Source organism: Aotus nancymaae, unplaced genomic scaffold (assembly GCF_030222135.1).
Source record: "Aotus nancymaae isolate 86718 unplaced genomic scaffold, 86718_ANA_hifiasm-v0.15.2.pri h1tg000003l, whole genome shotgun sequence".
NCBI lineage: Eukaryota > Metazoa > Chordata > Mammalia > Primates > Aotidae > Aotus > Aotus nancymaae.
This window is the reverse complement of record NW_026988414.1, coordinates 73015665-73035624: the sequence shown is the minus strand read 5'-3', so window position 1 is coordinate 73035624 and position 19960 is coordinate 73015665. Positions and strand designations below refer to the sequence as shown.

The 19960-nt window shown below is 45.5% G+C and overlaps 1 protein-coding gene, 1 non-coding gene and 1 pseudogene across 2 annotated transcripts; 2 read left to right on the top strand and 1 right to left on the bottom strand.

Moving 5' to 3' along the window:
- LOC105733479 (SERTA domain-containing protein 3-like) overlaps nt 1-7045 on the top strand; it is a 41389-nt pseudogene extending 34344 nt beyond the window's left edge.
- On the top strand, nt 3754-3823 carry LOC135277427 (small nucleolar RNA SNORD77). Its single transcript, XR_010345026.1, has one exon. It is a non-coding gene; the product is annotated as a small nucleolar RNA SNORD77 (small nucleolar RNA).
- Nucleotides 7046-13734: 6689 nt separating the features above from the next.
- On the bottom strand, nt 13735-14230 carry LOC105733480 (small nuclear ribonucleoprotein Sm D2-like). Its single transcript, XM_064376515.1, has one exon. The coding sequence runs from the start codon at nt 14192-14194 to the stop codon at nt 13838-13840; it is 357 nt and encodes a 118-aa protein (XP_064232585.1). The 5' UTR covers nt 14195-14230; the 3' UTR covers nt 13735-13837.
- Between the last annotated feature and the right edge of the window lie 5730 nt (nt 14231-19960).

Here is a 19960-nt window from a genome sequence, read left to right as displayed (position 1 = left end):
CCCGCCGACAGGGAGTTACGGAGATGACTAATAGAGTGAAATGTCCCTAGGGGCAAAATAGATGAGCAATTGTTAAGGGTACTACCCAGCTTGCACTAGCAGAAGAACTTAAGGAAAAACAACTAGAAGGCTGAAGGCCGTCGCCCAAGCAAAATTCCTAATCCCTTTCCTCGTGTCCAGACTGGAGTCAGTTTTGGACTTGGAATCGCATGACTAAAGAAGGACGCTGGTCCTTCCCTAGGAGGAAGGACCCTTAAAACAAAAATATGTGAAAATGATTCTCTCCGTTCCTTCTCAAAGAGAACAATGGCCGTTTACTTGGGTACCTGTGCACCAGGGAAACGAAAATACCTAGACATATCAAGGTCTGTTGGATGTGATGCTGGAGACCTGAAGCGTCATCATAACCTCTCCTTGGAAGAGTGCAGGAGGCACATGGGGCCAGATAGTAAGTGAAATCCTGTCCTGAGGCTGGCTTGCAGTGCATCCATTGGGTCCTTGGAGCTACTCAGTGTCATTTCCCGGTCTCTGAGTGTATAATGAGGATTGGTTTATTTCTGGGGGTCAACAAAGGAGAGTTGAGAGTAGGTATATAACAGAAATTAGTTCCATCCTTAGGATATAAAGGACACAGGAATGCTGGTTTCTATCATATATCTGTTTACTTCACCATTCTTCTTTTTTTTTTTTTTTTTGAGATGGAGTTTCACTGTTGTTGCCCAGGCTGGAGTGCAATGGTGTGATCTGGGCTCACCGCAACCTCCGCCTCCCAGGTTCAAGCAATTCTCCTGCCTCAGCCTCCCGATTAGCTGGGATTACAAGCATGTGCCACCATTCCTGGCTAATTATATATTTTTAGTAGTGATGGGGTTTCTCCATCTTGGTCAGGCTTGTCTCAAATTCCTGACCTGAGGTGATCCTCCTGACTCAGCCTCCCAAAGTGCCAGGATTACAGGCGCGAGCCACCGCACCTGGCCAGAGAGTTGACAATTATTTAGTATTGAAGGATGTATACAGGTACACGTAACTAGAAGTTGTCGCCCATGCTGGAGTGCAGTGGTGCAATCGTGGCTCACTGCAACCTCCACTTCTTGGGCTCAAGCGATCCACCTAAGCCTCCTGAGTAGCTGGGACTACAGGTGTGTGTCACCACACCCAGCTAATTTTTGTATTTTTTGTAGAGACAGGGTTTCACCATGCAGGCTGGTCTCGAACTCCTAGGCTCAGAGATCTGCCTGCTTCGGCCTCCCAAAATGCTAGGATTGCAGGTGTGAGCTACGCCACCCAGCCTACAAGTTCTAATTGCACATGTGCAGTTTTGTTTTATGTTAATTTCCACATTGGGTTAATAGTTAAAATAATTTTTCCTTTTCTTTTTATTTTGAAATAATGTTAAACTTACAGAGAAATTGCAAGACAAGTGCAAAAAAATTTTTTTTTGCCTTGAGCCATTTAAGAGTCAGTTGCTAACAACATGCCCTGTGGCCCATGAGACTACTTTCTGTGTGGATTTCCTACACACAGCGACGTTCCCTTACGTAAGTGTAATAAAACCATCCAAACTAGGACACTGATAATGGTGTTTTACTACAATCAAATCCATGTACTCCATTCAAGTTTCACCAATCGTCCCAATAATGTCCTTGCAAAAGAATCCAACCCAGGATCACACGGTGCGTTTGGTTTTCATCCCTTTTTAGTCTTCTTTAGTCTGGAACAGTTCCTCAGTGTTTGCTCTACTTTCACCACCACTTTTGAAGATAACAGGCCAGTTATTTTATAGAATGTCCCTTGATCTGGGTTTGTGTGATGTTTCTTCCTGTCTAGATTCAACATAGTGAAGATACTTATATCAAATGAAAACCATAGGCCGGGAGCGGTGGCTCACGCCTGTAATCTCAGCACTTTGGGAGGCCAAGGTGGGCGGATCACTCGAGGTCAGGAGTTCGAGACCAGCCTGGCCAACATGGCGAAACCCCGTCTCTACTAAAAATACAAAAATTAGCTGGGTGTGGTGGTGTGTGCCTGTATTCCCAGCTATTCAGGAGGCTGAGGTGGGAGAATTCCTTGATCCCAGGAGGCAGAGGTTGCAGTGAGCAGAGATTGTGCCACTGCACTCCAGCCTGGGTGACAGAGTCAGACTCTGCCTCAAAAAAAAAAAAAAAAAAAGAAAGAAAAGAAAAAGAAAAAGAGAAAACCATGAATCCACCCCCAATACCTTCAATTCCAGTCTGATGCCCCAGGGTTTATTCTATATTGATTCTTTCATTTTAAATAGAAACTTAGCTCCATTGTTCTCAAATGTTTACTTATTTGATCAATCTCTTGTCCAGCCCTCCATGAACCATTTCCTCCTCTGGCTTGGACTCTGACATTCCCAGCTGGGCAGCTACAGCCCCCACCCTTACTCTCCTAGGGAAATGCTCCTCATGCTTGGGCTCCAGCACCCCACTCTTACCACCGCCTCTCCACACCAGGGATTCCCTCTTCTTTCTGCTTGGGCTTTCACACTCTGAGCCCAGCCGTGAAATGGAACTTTTTACAACCAAAAGATTAAGAATGTGCACTATAAATTGTGACGCTGGTGAAATCAGTCACATGTCTTCATAGAGGCATGAGGACCAAATTAACTATATTCTGAACTTAGTTGGGGTTCTAAATGGACCTGCTGGCTATGCCTGGTGGCTCATACCTGTAGTCCCAGCACTTTGGAAGACTGAGGTGGGCAGATCACTTGAGCCCAGGAGTTCAAGGCCAGCCTGGGGCAACATGGCAAAACCTTGTCTCTACAAAAAATACAAAAAAATTAGCCGGGCATGGTAGCACATTCCTATAGTCCCAGCTACTAGAGAGGCTGAGGTAGGAGGATTGCTTGAGCCAGGGATGGTGAAGCTTCGGCGAAGCGTGATTGGGCCATTGTACTCCAGGCCGGGTGACAGAGAGTCAGACCCTGCCTCAAAAACATAAATATAAATAAATGAATAGATAAAAGTACCTTCTATGTTTCAGTATTTAATCTACTTGGAACTTATTTTTGTATGATATAAAATGGAAGTTCAATTATTTTCCTGATAGATAATAGCATCATCATTTATTATATAATCCATCCATTTCCCACTGATTTAAAATTGCACTGTTCACATTTTTTTTCTTTCGTTATCATGAATGGGATTAGTGCCTTTATAACTGTTCACATTTTATGTTCTTATAAACAGATATCTATTCCTGGATTCTCTCTCTTTTTTTTTTTGAGATGGAGTCTTGCTGTGTCACCCAGGCTGGAGTGCAATAACGCAATTTCGGCTCACTGCAACCTCCACCTCCCGGGTTCAAGCGATTCTCCTGCGTCAGCCTCCTGAGTAGCTGGGACTACAGGCACATGCCACCATGCCCTGCTAATTTTTTGTATTTTTAGTGGAGATGGGGTTTCACCGTGCTAGCCAGGATGGTCTCGATTTCCTGACCTCGTGATCTGCCCACCTCAGCCTCCCAAAGTGCTGGGATTACAGGCGTGAGCCACCGCGCCCGGCCTGGATTCTCTTTTCTCTTCCACTGGTTAATTTGTCTATGCCTAGGCCAATATTGTGTTGATGCTCTTGTGGTATCTTTATAGTGGCTTCTGAGATCTAGTAAGCCAAGATCTAGTACACCCTTAGCATACCTCTTCCTACATTTATTTGCTATTTACAAGTACTTTATTCTTTCCAAACAAATTGTGAGATAATTTAATCCAATTAAAAAGAAACCTGTTGGATACTATGACAGTTGCATAGTTCAACAGACTGAATCATGAAGAGATGTATACCATCTGTCTGATGTATCTGGGGTGGTTGGGGAAGAAACACATGTTGGGATTATATTGGACTTTTTTTCTTTTCTTTTTTTTCCTTTGCCCCAGCTGCTGGGATATAATAGGAATTTTATCAATTGTATGTAAATTTGTAGAGTTGTACTTTTTGTGATGGTGTCTTGATATTCACAAAAGAAACAATGAAGGTCATACAATCCTTGCTCATTATTCAGATCTTGATTCATTTATTTCCCCAACACATATATTTGAGCACCTACTACAGGCTAGGCACTATTCTAGATGCTGGGGGTTCAAATGGGAATAAAACTAAGTTCCTGCTTTTTTGAAAAGGCCCAAACTTTAGTAGGGGCAGACAGGTAATAAACAAATATAAACACACACACACAGATATATATGTAAATAAATATGTAATATGTCAGATGGTATTAAATACTATGGCAAAAGCTAAATCCAGTTAAAGGTGATACAGTGTGCTGGGAGGAGGGCTGTTTTTTTATTTAGCACAAAAGCTGATGTGGTGATATTTGAGCACAGATATGAAGGACATGAAGGATTCACCCGTGCATTCCAGGTGGAGGAGACAGAAAACGCAGAGGTGGGAGTGTGCTTGGTGTGTTATGCCGGCAGGGGAAGAGCAGGCAGCCCAGCGTGGCTACAGCAGGGTGAGAATCGGGGAGAGGGGCAGGAGGTGGAGACAGAAAGGTAGCTGGGAGACGCTGTACCGGGTAGAGCCATGGAGACCACTGTGAGTACTGTGGCTAAATATCAGGGAGAAGGGAAATCATCCTGAATCTGGAGCAGAGGAGTGACATGGTCTGATGAAGTTCTTAATGAATCATTCTGATGGACAGGAGTGGAAGCAGGGAGGCCAGTTAGGACTCTGGCTTTTGTCTTGCTTGAGATGAGGGTGGCTGGGAGGAGGGTGGGGGCGTGGGAGTGAGAGATGGGAGATTCTGATCTGCCTGGCTCACGTGCCACCACAGGCCACCAGAGGGCACTACACATACGTCCTTGGTGAGGCTGAGCAGTGACAGCCAGTCCTTCCCTCACCCTCCCCAAATGACAGGTTGTGATATCTCCTTCTACAATAACCATCCCACCCGTTTTGCTACTAGAATTTAGATTCTGTTCCAGACTATGATGTGCCCAGCCTCAAAAGATGAACCACGGTAGTACAAGCACCATCTGAGTCTCCGCGATTGCGGTCATCTATCTAATGTCAGTCTTCCTTTGTTTCCAGGACCCTCCTATCTCTCCATCAACCTCTCCTGTACACTGACCTGCATCAACTAGTGCATTAATGTAGTCTGGGAAAACAGGTTTGCTGAATGTGACTGGGAGTTCCTTTCTTTGCCGTTATTTATAATGAGAACACTGCATTTTAAAACCTATAGTGCTGAATAAAAGGAATGTTTTTAGACTGGGTGAGGTGGCTCATGCCTGCAATCCCAGCAATTTGGGAGGCTAAGGCGGGTGGATTGCTTGAGCCCGGGAGTTCGAGACCAGTCTAGGAAACACAGCAAGACCTCATCTCTATAAAAAATACAAAAATTAGCCGGTGTGGTGGTATGCAGCTGTAGTCCCAGCTATCCAGGAAGCTGAAGTGGGAGGATCACTTGAGCCCAGGAGGTTCAGGTTGCAGTGAGCCAAGATTGCACCACTGCACTTCAGCCTAAGTAACAGAGCAAGACCCTGTCTCTACAAAAATACAAAAATTAGCTGGGCATGATGGAGGGTGCCTGTAATCCCAGCTACTTGCGAGGCTGAGGTGGGAGAATCACTTGAACCCGGGAGGTGGAGGTTGCAGTGAGCCAAGATCACATCACTGCACAGCAGCCTGGGCGACAGAGCAAGACTCTGTCTCAAAAAAGAAAAAAAAGATACCCACATGTGGTTAGTGTCTGCCATATTGGAATATCATCTCACCAGTATTCATGCTTCTCTTTCTTTCATTAGAGAACTTCTCCAAGTTTAACAATGCACATGAATATCCAGTTTGAGGCACCGTTTCCCAACCTCACTCAGTTAGGTGTGGCCATATGTGTTTGTTTTCTAGTGCAGTGTGACAAGTGACCACAGACATAGCAGCTTAAAACAACACCCACTTATTATCTCAGAGCTCTGTAGGTCAAAAGTCTGGGTTTGGCTGGGTTCTCTGCTTGGGGTCCCAGGAGGCTGAAAGCAAGGTGTCCATGGGCTGGGCTCTTGTCTGGAGGCTCTGGGGAAGAACCTACTTCTAGACTCATTTGGGTTGGCAGAATCCAGTTTCTTGTGGCTGTAGATCTGAGGTCCTGGTTCCTACCTGGCTGTGAGCAATGGGAGCTACTCTCTGTTCCCAGAGGCTGCTGGGATACTTCATGGGGTCCGTACATCTTTTTTTTTTTTTTTTTGAGACGGAATCTCACTCTGTCGCCCAGTCTAGAGTGCAGTGATGCCATCTTGGTTCACTGCAACCTCTGCCTCCTGGGTTCAAGTGATTCTCCTGTCTCAGCCTCCCAAGTAGCTGGGATTACAGGCGTGCACCACCACGGCCAGCTATTTTTTGTATTTCTAGTAGAGATGAGGTTTCATCATGTTGGCCAGCTAGTCTTGAACTCCTAGCTTCAGGTGATCTGCCCTCCTTGGGATTATAGGCGTGAACCACTGCACCCGGCTGGTCCCCTATGTCTTCTTAGCAGCCTTGGTGCAGTGTCTTTCTCATGCTTGGAATCTCTCTCTGATGGTTAGTTTTAGGTGTCAATGTGACTGGATTAAGGAAAACCTAGAAACCTACTAAAGCATCATTTTGATGTCTCTGGGAAGATGTTTCCAGAGGAGATTTGTGTGTGAGTCTCAGTGGACAGGGTGGGGGAGATCTGCCTGCAATGTGGGTGGGCACCATTCAATCTGTTGGGGGCCTGGAGAGAAGAAAAACCGGGGGAAAATGTATGTGCTGATCTACCTGCTGGAGCTGGGATACATTCTTCCTCTCCTGTCCTTGGACAGTAACTCCAGACTTCTCGGCCTTTGGATTCCAGGACTTACATCGGTGGCCCCCCTCCCTGAGATCTCAGGCCTTTGGGCTTGACCTGAGAGTTACACCCTTGGCCTCCCTGGTTCTCAGGCCTTCAGACTTGGATTGAGCCACTCTACCAGCATCCCAGGGGCTCCAGCTTGCATATGGCTCGTTGTGGGACTTCTCAGCTGCCATAATCACATAAGCCAATTCCTCTAATAAATCTCCTCTCAGCCGGGTGCACTGGTTCACATTGGTTTGTTTCCCAGTGCATGTAAAAGTTCTGGTTACACTATACTGCAGTAGTCCATTACGTGTGCAATAGTATTCATTATGGCTAAAAAAACAAGGTATGCACCTTCATTAAAAATACTTTTAATGAAGTCTTTTTAGATGCTGGGTGTGGTGGCTCATGGCTGTAATTTTGGCACTTTGGGAGGCAGACGCAAGAGAATCAATTGAGCCCAGGAGTTCAAGACCAGCCTGGGCAACCTAGTGAGACCCTGTCTCTTTAAAAAAATTATCTATCTATCTATCAATCATCTGTGTGTGTATGTATGTATGCATGTATGTAACTATCTACCTATCAATCATCTGTGTGTGTATGTATGTATGCATGTATGTAACTATCTACCTATCAATCATCTGTGTGTGTATGTATGTATGTATGTATGTATCTATCCATCCATCCATCCTTCCTTCCTATTGGTTCTGCCTCTCTGGAGAATCCTAATACACTCCCTTTCTTCCCCTTCTGCCTAGCAGCCAGAAAAACTATGATTTTCAAGGGCTTGTGATTAGATTACACCCACGTGGATAATCCTTTTGCTTTATAACAGAACATAATCACAGGAGTGAGATCTTGTCGATTTCTACCTACCCTCAAAGAGGAAGAAAGGGATTATACCAGGGCAAGGATCATAGGGAGAATTCTTAGAATTCTGCCTACTATGCCATGTGATTAAATTCTAGTCAAAAAGTTAATGACAACTCTGTTCTTCCAGTTGCTCAGGTCAAAATACTGGGTGTCCTCCTTGGCCTCTCACTTCTCACACTTCACTGGTCAGTCAGCAAGTTCTGTCAGCTCTGCCTGAAAAACACACTCAGCATTCAGGCACTTCCCATGCCCTTCTACTTTGTGATGCTGGGCAGGTCACCATAATTCCTCATGTGGATTAATGTAACTTCCTAGCTGGCTTTTCTCCTCAGCATTCTGTTCTTTTTTTTTTTCAGACGGAGTTTTGCTCTGTCGCCCAGGCTGGAGTGCAGTGGTGTGATCTCAGCTCACCGCAACCTCCGCCTCCCGGGTTCAGGTGATTCTCTTGCCTCAGCTGCCCGAGTAGCTGGGATTACAGGCATGCGCCACTACGCTCGGCTAATTTTGTATTTTTAGTAGGGATGGGGTTTCTCCATGTTGGTCAGGCTAGTCTCGAACTCCTGACCTCAAGTGATCTGCCTGCTTCTGCCTCCCAAAGTGCTGGGATTACAGTCATGAACCACGACACCCGGCACATTCTGTTCTTAATATAACACCCAGGGTGATCCTGATACAGCATATGCCAAACTATGTCCCTTAGCACTATTCAGTGGGTCTCTATCTCATAATAAAGACCAGAATCCTTAATATGGACCACACGATTCTACTTTGGTCTCCGTATTAGGTTTGTGACCTCAAAATCCTATCACTCTTCTGACCGGGTGTGGTGGTTCACACCTGTAATCCCAGCACTTTGGGAGGCCAAGGTGGGCGGATCACTTGAGGTCAGGAGTTTGAGACCAGCCTGTCCAAGATGGCAAAACCCCACCTCTACTAAAAATACAAAAATTAGCTGGCGTGGTGGCACACATCTGTAATCCCAGCAATTTGGGAGGCCGCGATGGGCAGTTCACTTGAGGTCGGGAGTTCAAGACCAGCCTGGCCAACATAGTGAAACCCCCATCTTCACCAAAAATACAAAAACTAACTGGGTGTGATGGTGTGTGCTCCTCAGGAGGCCGAGGCACAAGAATCGCTTGAACCTGGGAGGCGGAGGTTGCAGTAAGCTGAGATTGAGCCACTGCACTCTTGCCTGGGTGACAGAGTGAGATCCTATCTCTAAAAAAAATTAAAATAGGCTGGGTACGGTGGCTCATGCCTATAATCCCAGCACTTTGGGAGGCCGATGTGGGCAGATCACAAGGTCAAGAGTTCGAGACCAGCCTGGCCAATATGGTGAAACCCTGAGTCTACTAAAAATACAAAAAAAAAAAAAAAAAAAATAGCAGGATGTTGTGGCGCATGCCTGTGATCCTAGCTTCTTGGGGAGCTTAGGTAGGAGAGTCAACTGAACCTGTGAGGCAGAGGTTGCAATGAGCTGAGATCACGACACCACACTCTAGCCTGGAGAACAGAGCAAAACTCAATCTCGGGGAAAAAACAAAACAAAACAAAAAAAACTAAACAAAATTCAGGCCAGGAATAGTGGTTCATGCCAGTAATCCCAGTGAGGCCAAGGTGGGCAAATCACTTGAGCCCGAAGGAGTTTGAGACCAGCCTGGGCAACTGGGCAACACGGGGAAATCCTCATCTCTGAAAAAATTACAAAAATTAGCCCAGTGTTGTGGCATGTGCCTGTAAGTACAGCTACTTGGGAGGCTGAGGCTGGGAAGTTGAGGATGCGTGAGCTGTGAAGGCACTACTGTATTCCAGCCTGGGCAAGAGAGTGAGACCCTGTCTCCAAAACAACACAAATTTGCCTTTCTAGTGAGGCTTCTTGTGGCTAAACCACTTCATGTTCTCCTTTAGTTTGTGCACCTTAGTACTTTTCACTGTGCGACATACTACAGGTTTTTTTTCTTTTTGAGTTGGAGCCTCACTCTGTCACCCAGGCTGGAGTGCAATGGTGCGATCTTGGCTCACTGCAACCTATGCCTCCCTGGTTCAAGTGATTCTCCTGCCTCAGCCTCTCGGGTAGCTGGGATTACAGGCACGCAGGCGCGCTGAAAGAATTGTTTTAACCGGTGTATGATATTCGTATACTGGTTTGCTACTTTAGAATGCCCCAAGCAGTTTTCCACTGGTGGGTGGGGTGGGGGACTGGCTAGGTTTTCCTTGCCATTGTTCTTAACAAACAATATAGTCCATCATACACTCAGCATTTCTCAACAATAGGGTTTCACCATGTTGGCCAGGCTGGTCCTGAATTCCTGACCTCAAATGATCCACCTGCCTCAACCTCCCAAAGTGCTGGGATTACAAGCGTGAGCCACTGTGCCTGGCCCACACTACAGATTTTAATTTTTCATCTTGTTTCTCTCTCCCACCAAAATGTAATCCATTAGCACAGAGATTCCCTCCCATTCCCTCCTCCTTTTCTTTTGTATCAAGTTGGCATATGGTAAGCACTCACTAATGTTTGTTGCATTAATAATACTGTGAGAGGGAGCTCATGAGAGTGAAGCATTCTTTTTGGCCGGATGCAGTGGCTCAAGCCTGTAATCCCTGCACTTTTGGAGGCTGAGGTAGGATGGATCACCTGAGGTCATGTGGTGAAACCCTGTCTCTACAAAAAAAAAAAAAAAAAAGAAAGAAAAATTAGCCGGGCGTGGTGGCATGCACTTGTAGTCCCAGGTACTCAGGAGGCTAAAGCGAGTGAACTGCTTGAACCCAGGAAGAAGAGGTTGCAGTGAGCCAGATCATGCCATTGCCCTCCAGCCTGGGCAATGGAGCAAGACTCCATCTCAAAAAAACAAAACAAAACAAAACTTTTTTTAAAAAAATAAGAGACAGGATTCCAGGCTGGGGTGTAGTGCTGCTATCACAGCCCGCTGCAGCCTTGGAATTCTTGGACTCAAGCCATCCTCTCACCTCAGCCTCCTGAGTGCTGAGACTACAGGTGCATACCACCATACTCAGCTGATATTTTTATTTTTGGTAGAAACAAGGTCTTGCTATGTTGCCAAGGCTGGTCTCAAGGGGTCCTCCTGGCCTCAAGAAGTCCTCCTGTCTCAGCTTCCCAACGAGCAGGGATTATAGGCATGGGCCACCATGCCTGGCTGGGAGTTGGAGCATTCTAAGATCTTTCTACTGTTTGGGAGGGAGGTGGTGATTAACTTTAGAACTGCCAAGCTAAATGGGCATGCCACGCTTCTAAGGGATACCACTGAGAGAACCAAAATGGAACTAGGACTTCAATGTGGATGGGAAGAGAAGGGGAAAAAAGAAAATATAATTAAGCCAGTGGGAGGTGGGAATGAAGAAAAAGCAGCAAAGATACAATAAAAAGACAGCACAAAGCTTCCTGATTCTTGTAGAATGGCAGATGCCTAAAATCCCTTCACAGTCCTTCACAAACCATGCAGATCGACAATGAAAGCAAATTAAGCCACCCCATCCCTCACAGCCTCACTAGAAGACAGGGCATACCTCAAACTTCAATTTACATGTAAATGGGGAGATAATATCTGAAACCAGCAGAGCTAGGTCTAGAGCTCACTTCTGAACGGGGAGTCAGGAGGGTTATGTGGAAGACGGCAGAGTGCAGCCGGGTCCTGGAGGTGGGGGCACACAGATAGCATCAGCTAGAGTTAGCCTCAGAAGGGGAGGATAACTATCCTGAGACCTGGTGGGTCAGAGCACTGTCTACTGAGTAATTAAAAGGAACATTCACAAAATAGCAATCGCAGAAACAACATTCTCTGATCACAATGCAATACAATTACACATTAACAAAATTAAAAGCAAAAAGACTTTTTGAACTAGATTTTTTTTTTTTTTTTTGAGATGGAGTCTTGCTCTGTCACCCAGGCTGGAGTGTAGTGGTACTATCTTGGCTCACTGCAACCTCCGCATCCTGGGTTCAAGCAGTTCTAGTGCTTCAGCCTCCCGAGTAGCTGGGATTACAGGTGCCCGCCACCACGTTCAGCTAATTTTAGTAGAGATGAGGTTTTACCATGTTGGCCAGGCTAATTTTTATATTTTTAGTAGAGATGAGGTTTTATCATGTTGGCCAGGCTGGTCTTGAACTCCTGACCTCAAGTGATTTCGCCTGCCTTCGCCTTCCAATGTGCTGGAGTTACAGGCGTGAGCTACCGCACCCAGCCTAGAAATTTTAAAGAATTTGATTAAGCAACTCTTGCATCAACAGGGTAATACAAACCAAAATTGTAGAATTTCATAAAATAACAATAATGAAAACACAGCTTATCTGAATCTATGAGGTACTGCAAAAGCAGTTGCCAGGAGAAAATGTATTACATCAAATACTCATATCAGTAAAAGTAAACATCTACTAAAAAGTTAGGAAAAACCCAAAGTAAACCAAGAGAAAGTAGAAGGTTGGAATGAATATAGACATAAATAGAAATGAATGAGTTAGGCCCGGGGCAGTGGCTCATGCCTATGATTCCAGCACTTTGGGAGGCTGAGGCGGGTGGATCACTTTGAGCTCAGGAGTTCAAGACCAGCCTGGGCAACATGGTGAAACCCTGTCTCTACTAAAAATACAAAAATTAGCCGGGTGCATGGTGGCACATGCCTATAATCCCAGCTACTTGGGAGGCTGAGGCAGGAGAATCATTTGAACCCGGGAGGCAGAGGTTGCAGTGAGCTGAGATTGCATCACTGCTGCAGCCTAAGCAATAGAGTGAGAGTCTGTCTCGAAAAAAAAAAAGAAAGAAAGAAAAAGAAAAGAAAGACAAAGAAAAAAATGAGCTAGGAAACAGAAAAAATGGTGTTTGGAGTTGGAGATGGCATGGGCACTGGTAGAGCTATTCTGACTGTGGTGAGGAGGTGACCCCTGCCTGGTCCGGGCACTCCCAGCTCCCCCTGCACCCTTCTTGGCTCCAGCCTTTGAAGCGTATCTGCCGGCCCCAACCCTAGTTTCCTGTGTTTTCCTTGTCCTCTGCCCCCGTCTGCACCATTGAAGGCAGAAGCATGGAGTGCTCCCCTGTGCCAGCCGTCCATGGGCAGCACCAATGGGCAGAAAGCAGTGAGGCCTCGGATTCGCCTCTGTTGTTTCTCCATTCCACGTCCCTGTCTCCCTCCATAAGAAGACTGGATGCCTGTGCTGATGCAGAGCTTGAGAGACCCCAACATAAACCCTTGCTTGAAGGAATCTGATGCTTCTACCAGAGGAATGGATGAAAATGACCATGACAGGGAATCATGTTCCATTTATGGGTTTATTTATTGGTGGTCTTGCTGTGGTGTCCAGGCTGGCCTCAAACTGCTAGACTCAAGGGATCCTACTGCCTCAGCCTCCCGAGTAACTGTAATTATGGGCCACCACTCTGGGCTCTACTTCCTGGAGTGTGAAAACTACCCGAAAGTCTGGAATTCTATCATGATCCAGAGAAGACAGGATGGAGTGAAGCCATCTGTATCCACAGCAGACAGAGAGATGAAATCTTGGGACAGTGGGAGAGAAGCCCTATTGAATGTTTGCATTAAAATTGTTTGTATACATTGATGCCCACATCAACATGGAGAAATATCATAATCATCAGGCGAGTGAGAGACACCAGACTCAAAGGGCTACATACTGTATGATTCCATTTATGTGACATCTGGAAGAGGCAAACCTTAAGGTTACCAGCTGCTGAAACTGGGGATGAAGAGTGCTGAAAAAGAGGCATGAGTTATAATTGAATCTTGATGTGCTAGTACTTATACTATTGTGTATACGTGTCAAAAGTCATCATATTGTACAGTCAAAATGGGTAGATTTTATCTTATGGAAATTAGGCCTAAATAAAGTTGGTATGATTGTTGCTGTTTTTGAGAAAGGGTCTCGCTCTGTCACCCAGGCTGGAGTGCAGTGGTGTGATCTCAGCTCACTGCAACCTCTGCCACCTGGGCTTAAGCGATTCTTGTGCCTCAGCTTCCCCAGGAGCTGGGACTGCAGGTGCCCGCCACCACGTCCAGCTAATTTTTGTATTTTTTTTTTTTCCACTAGAAAAAAACACAGAGCTTTATTATTCTCAACACCAGTGGCAGCAGTCTCTGTAGGACAGGGGAGTGAGTTCTGTTGACTGACAGGGATAGGTGGCTCCTACTTGCTGGCGATAAGCGGGTTCCGCAGGACCACGATAACTGAGTCCCCGCGCAGGAACATCTTGGAGATGTAGCGGTCTTTGTTGACTGGCTTGGACTTCTTCTTGCCCTTGCCGCTCTTGGGTACCTCAGTCCACATCTCCTTCACGTTCTCCAGCACCATGTTGCAGCGCCTATCGAAGGCCTTCACGCGGCCCAGGAGTTTCTTATTGTTGCGGCAATTGATGAGAACTTGGGTGTTGTTCTTGACGGACTGAGTGAGCACAGAGAGTGGACCCGTGTTAAATTCCTCCTCCTCTCGCTTCTGCAGCTCCTCCGGGGTCATCTCACTCTTGGGCTTGTTGAGGAGGCTCATGTTGGTCACTGAGCTCTCGGTTCACTCCGGTTTCCTCCGCGTTGCTCTAATTTTTGTATTTTTAATAGAGATGGGGTTTCACCACGTTGCTAGGTTGGTCTTGAACTCCTGACCTCAGGTGATCCACCTGCCTCGGCCTCCCAAAGTGCTGAGATTACAGACATGAGCCACTGTGTTTGACCATAAAGTTGATTTTAAAACTAAAAAAAAAAAAATTTTGTATAACTTTGATGCAAATAATTTATTTTTCTTTCTTTCTTTCTTTTTTTTTTTTTCCCGAGATGGAGTTTTGCTCTTGTTGCCCAGGCTGGAGTGCAATGGCGCAATTTCGGCTTACTGCAACGTCCACCTCCCAGGTTTAAGCAATTCTCTTGCCTCAGCCTCCCAAGTAGCTGGAATTACAGATGCCTGCCAGCATGCCCAGCTAATTTGTAATTTTAGTAGAGAAGGGTTTCACATGATGACCGGGCTGGTCTTGAACTGCTGACATCAGGTGATCTACCCACCTCAGCTTCCCAAAGTGCTGGAATTACAGGCATGAGCCGCTAATAATAAAGGCCAAGAATAATGTTTTAATGTCAACTGGCAATGAATCCTAAACTCAGCTCAGAAGTTTTTAAGTCATATGACCTTGATTATTAAATATGATTCTATTTGAAGAAAAAATGGATTGTTTCAAAAGAAAGAAAGAAAATTCTAAAAAACATAAATTAACCGAACTGCTGTTTCTTAGGGAAAACAAACCCGTCAAGTGTCGAACTGCTAGCTAACCTAATCAAGAACAAAAGGGTATGTTCCCAACACAAAGAGATGGTAAGCATTTGAGGTGACTGATGGATATCGCAGTTACCCAGATTCGAACATTACATATTGTATGCTTGTATGAAAATACCACATGTACTCCATAAATACGTATAACTATTACGTATTCATAAAATTCTTTTAAAAAAAGAACAAAAGGAAGAATGCATCAGTATGCAAGATAAGAAATGACAAGGAGGACAACCACTGACACGAAATTTACAAATCCTAACACACTACTTTTCTCAAGTCAGACTAACTCGTTTGAAAACCTACGTTAAATAAATAATTTTCTACAAAAATATTATTTACCCAAATTGACCCTGGCAAACACAGAAGGTTTAAACAAATTAACGAACTGCTCTTTAACAAGTCACGAGGCCCAGATGGATTCACAGGAGCATTTACCAAACCTTCAAAGCTATTTAAAATGTTCCAGAGCCTAAAAAAAGAAAACTTCCACTTATTTTTAAACAACCACATGCATTTTAAAGAAACTAAGAGGAAAAAGTAGTCTTTAGTGTGTATTCACATATTTATAAATCTGTCCTTACTTCACTCACTTTGTTTAAATAAGGTTGGGCACATATTAACCATTTCTGATGCTCGTCAGTCTTTTCTGAAGATTCGTTTCCATCTGGCTCTGGCAAAGGAGTGCAAAAGAGAGATGGAGTAGAACCTACAACTGGAAGACAAAGCTTTTCCAGATAACCTTGGCAGCATTTTGCTGGCCAGAGAGGTCGAGGTCATCCCCAGTTGCAAGGGAGGTAGGGAATTGTATGTAATGTTTTAGCTGGACACATTGTAATATGGTGTGACTGTGTCCCCACCCAAATCTCATCTTGAATTGTACTCCCATAATTCCCACATGTTGTGGGAGGAACCCAGTGGGGGATAATTGAATAAAGGGGGCAGTTTCCCCCATACTGTTCTTCTGGTAGTGAATGAGTCTCACGAGATCTAATGGGTTGATAAGGGGAAACCCATTTCGCTTGGCTCTCATTCTCATCTCTTGTCTGCCACCATGTGAGATGTGCCTTTCACCTTCTACCATGACTGTGAGGCTTCCCCAGCCATGTAGAACTGTATGAATGAGTCTTGCAAGATCTGATGGTTTGATAAGGGGAAACCCGTTTCGCTTGGCTCTCATTCTCCTCTCTTGTCTGCCGCCACGTGAGATGTGCCTTTCACCTTCTACCATGATTGTGAGGCTTCCCCAGACATGTAGAACTGTAAGTCCAACAAACCTCTTTCTTTTGTAAATTGCCCAGTCTCAGGTATGTCTTTATCAGCAGCATGAAAAACAGACTAATACACATTGTGTCCTCCATCAAATTCAGGGTTCTACTAGTCAAGAAGAAAAGGAGACCAGTGATTGGGTAGAAAGAGAGCAGTGACTGCCGTAGCCCACCCTTGGCTGTCCATCCTCACATGCACAGAATATACTCCCTTTCTTTTTTTTTTTTTGGAGATGGAGCCTCACTCTGTCGCCCAGGCTGGAGTGCAAAGGCGTGATCTCGGCTCACTGCAACCTCTACCTCCTGGGTTCAAGCGATTCTCCTCCCTCGGCCTCCTGGGTAGCTGGGATTACAGGCATGTGCCACCATACCTGGCTAATTTTTTTGGTATTTTTAGTAGAAATGGGGTTTCACCATGTTGGCCAGGCTTGTCTCAAACTCCCGACCTCGTGATCCACCTGCCTCACCCTCCCAGAGTGCTGGGATTACAGGTGTGAGCCATCACGCCTGGCCGAATATACTCTTTCTAAGGGAGACAGTGCCAAAGTCTCACCCAGAGCCTATGTCCATCTCAAAACCCAGAATCTCCACCTAATATACAGCTTTCTCCATTTAGTCCTGATGTGAATCTTGAGAGTCCAGTAAAACTGTGAACTAAAAGGCAAGTTATCTTCCCCCAGCGTGTCTCATATACAATGATGCAGAAGGAACATCATAATAACTTCCATGTAGGACATAGGAAAGAATGTGAATAAAGGAGAGAATCTCTCTATTCTAAGCATGCCAAAGGTGTTGCAAATATCAGATCTGTAGCAAATGTCAGATCCTGCTAGGCAGGAGTGGCCAGGACTCCCTTCCAGGCAGGGAGTAATTTCCTTGTTCAGCCAACCTACTCTCTAGGAGGAATTCCCTTCTCTTTTGTACTCTGTGGTCCAAGTTCCATATTCTTTTGAAACAGCTTCTTGTTCATTATTCCTTTTAACCATATCTGAAGTGAACTTTGGGGAGAATATACTTTCTGTTGTGTGAGTTCAGGAGCCTGGCACTGAAAAATGATATGCTTTTGCTGGCCTGGTTTTTAAATTTTCATTTTTGGTGGTATGATTCCTGAAAAATTACTGTAGGCTCTCAGTGTATTTGCCTCTGGTTAAACTTACGTTTGAGCCAAAGTTCCTATACAGCCATAGTCTTTTAGGCCTGAAAACCCTCCTTTGTTAGCTACTGGCCCTTGTGCTCTGCCTGTCCCTCTAGCCTTTACCTTAATGATTATTGACTTGAGACAATTTGAAGAAAAGATCCTAGTGGGAAGAAACCACTTTGTGGACTCCACTTCCTCTGCTGAGTGATGAGTTCTTAGAGGGAGGTGCTTAGGAAAAGGCCCAAGACACCAACCAGTCTTACCTTCTTCCACCACTTTGCTTGGCAGCCACCACTCCCATATGGAGAACAGAACTATTATTATTATTTTTGAGACAGGGTCTCGTTTGGCTCTTTTGCCCCGGCTAGAGTGAGTGCAGTGGTGCGATCACAACTCACTGCAGCCTCAACCTTCCTGGGCTTAGGTGATCTTTCTGTCTCAGCCTCCCAAGGAGCTAGGACTACAGGCACATATGCCACCACGCCAGACTAAATTTTTGTATTTTTTCTAGAGACAAGGTCTTGCTATGTTGCCCAGGCTGGTCTCAAACTCCTAGGCTCAAGCGATCTACCCACCTCAACCTCCCAAAGTTGCTAGGATTACAGGTGTGAGTCACTGCGCCTGGCCCAGAGCAACTGGCTTTTTCAGCCCTGCAATTCTCCAAATTACGAAATGCTCCTTCAAAGTTGATCTGCCGGCCATTGGCAGAAGTACTACTCAGTGAAGTAGCACTGCCTTTCCTTTTTCCTTCAGCCTGGATAACTCTAGTTCACTGGTCTTCTTCAAGAATTCGTTGAAAGTGGAATGAAGTCACCAGCATGTGCCCACATTCTGAATTATTCTAGCCATTTACCCTATCGCTACAGACTTGGTTGGTATGTGGGTGTCTCCCATGAAATAGCAGATTGACTAAACGTCTCCCCACTGCATAGCAAGGCTGTCAGCATTCCCGTCTGCAGTATCGGTGCCCCCACTGCCCAAAGCTCCATCTCTACCACTCAACGAAGTCGTTTCAGATGATATTATGTGCAGCACCCTACTTCAGTGTACTTAATTATCTATTTGATAGGAATGCATTTGGCTGCACATAACAAACCCAGCAAAGCAAAGACGAAACAAGTAAGGGGTTTACTTTTCTTACGTTATGAGGAGCCTGGGATAGGCAGTCCAGGGCTCTTGCAGCAGCTCAAGGAATCTGGCTCTTTTTATCTTCTTCAGCCATCCTTAGTGTATCTTTTTTTTTTTTTTTTTTTTTTTTTGAGACGGAGTTTCGCTCTTGTTACGCAGGCTGGAGTGCAATGGCGCGATCTCGGCTCACCACAACCTCCGCCTCCTGGGTTCAGGCAATTCTCCTGCCTCAGCCTCCTGAGTAGCTGGGATTACAGGCACGTGCCACCATGCCCAGCTAATTTTTTGTATTTTTAGTAGAGACGGGGTTTCACCGTGTTGACCAGGATGGTCTTGATCTCTTGACCTCGTGATCCACCCGTCTCGGCCTCCCAAAGTGCTGGGATTACAGGCTTGAGCCACCGCGCCCGGCCTCTTAGTGTATCTTTTGGCTTCATGATCACAAGGTGGCTGTAACTCCTCTGGTTTGCAGGTAGGAAGAAGTGGGTGGGGGAAGGCAGAATGCATGTGCCAGTTGAGTCTGGCTTGGCTTCTTCTTTTTTAATCAGGTGATCAATTGCTGTTCCTGAAGTACCACTCAGTGACTTTTACTTGCATTTTATTGGCCACATTGACACCCTTAGCTCTGGAGGAATGTGGGGAGATAAGTATCTCAAAACTCTGAATAGAATGGGGGTCCTGTAAGTAAGAAGGGGAGAGTAGGCCAGGTAGTGTGGTGACTCACATCTGTCATCACAGCACTTATTTATTTTTATTTTTTTGGAGATGGAGTCTTGCTCTGTCACCCAGGCTGGAGTGCAGTGGTGCGATCTCGGCTCACTGCAACCTCTGCCTTCTGGGTTCAAGCGATTCTTCTGCCTCAGCCTCCTGAATAGTTGGGATTACAGGCATGCACCACCATGGCCGGCTAATTTTTGTATTTTTTGTAGAGACAGGGTTTCACCATATTGGCCAGGCTACTCTTGAATTCCTGACCTCAAGCAATCCACCCACCTTGGCCTCCCAAAGTGTTGGGATTACAGGCATGAGCCACTGTGCCTGACCCCATATATAGCTGGAGTGGCATGTGCCTGTAATCCCAGCTACTCGGGAGGCTGAAAAGCAGGAGAATTGCCTGAACCTGGGAGGTGAAGGTTGCAGCGAGCTGAGATTGCACCATTGCATTCAAGCCTGGGCAACAAGAGCAAAACTCTGCCTCAAAAAAAAAAAAAAGTAGTCAGGATAATGGTTACCTCTGGAGAAGGGAGGAGTGGGTAACGACTGGGAAGGTGCATGAGGGGTGCCCTTGAGGTGTTATTAAGGTTATAATTCTTGATCTGGGTGTTGATTATATAGATAGGTTTATTTTGTGAAAATTCATCAAGTTGTATAATTATAATTAGTACCCTTTTCTTGGCTGGGCTCACTCACACATCTATATGCAGTCTGGCAGGCAGCTAAACAAGGCTGGCATCAGCTGGA

Excerpts from the sequence above, each read along its gene's own strand:
- LOC105733480 (XM_064376515.1), bottom strand. The coding sequence starts at position 14,194 with ATGAGCCTCCTCAACAAGCCCAAGAGTGAGATGACCCCGGAGGAGCTG.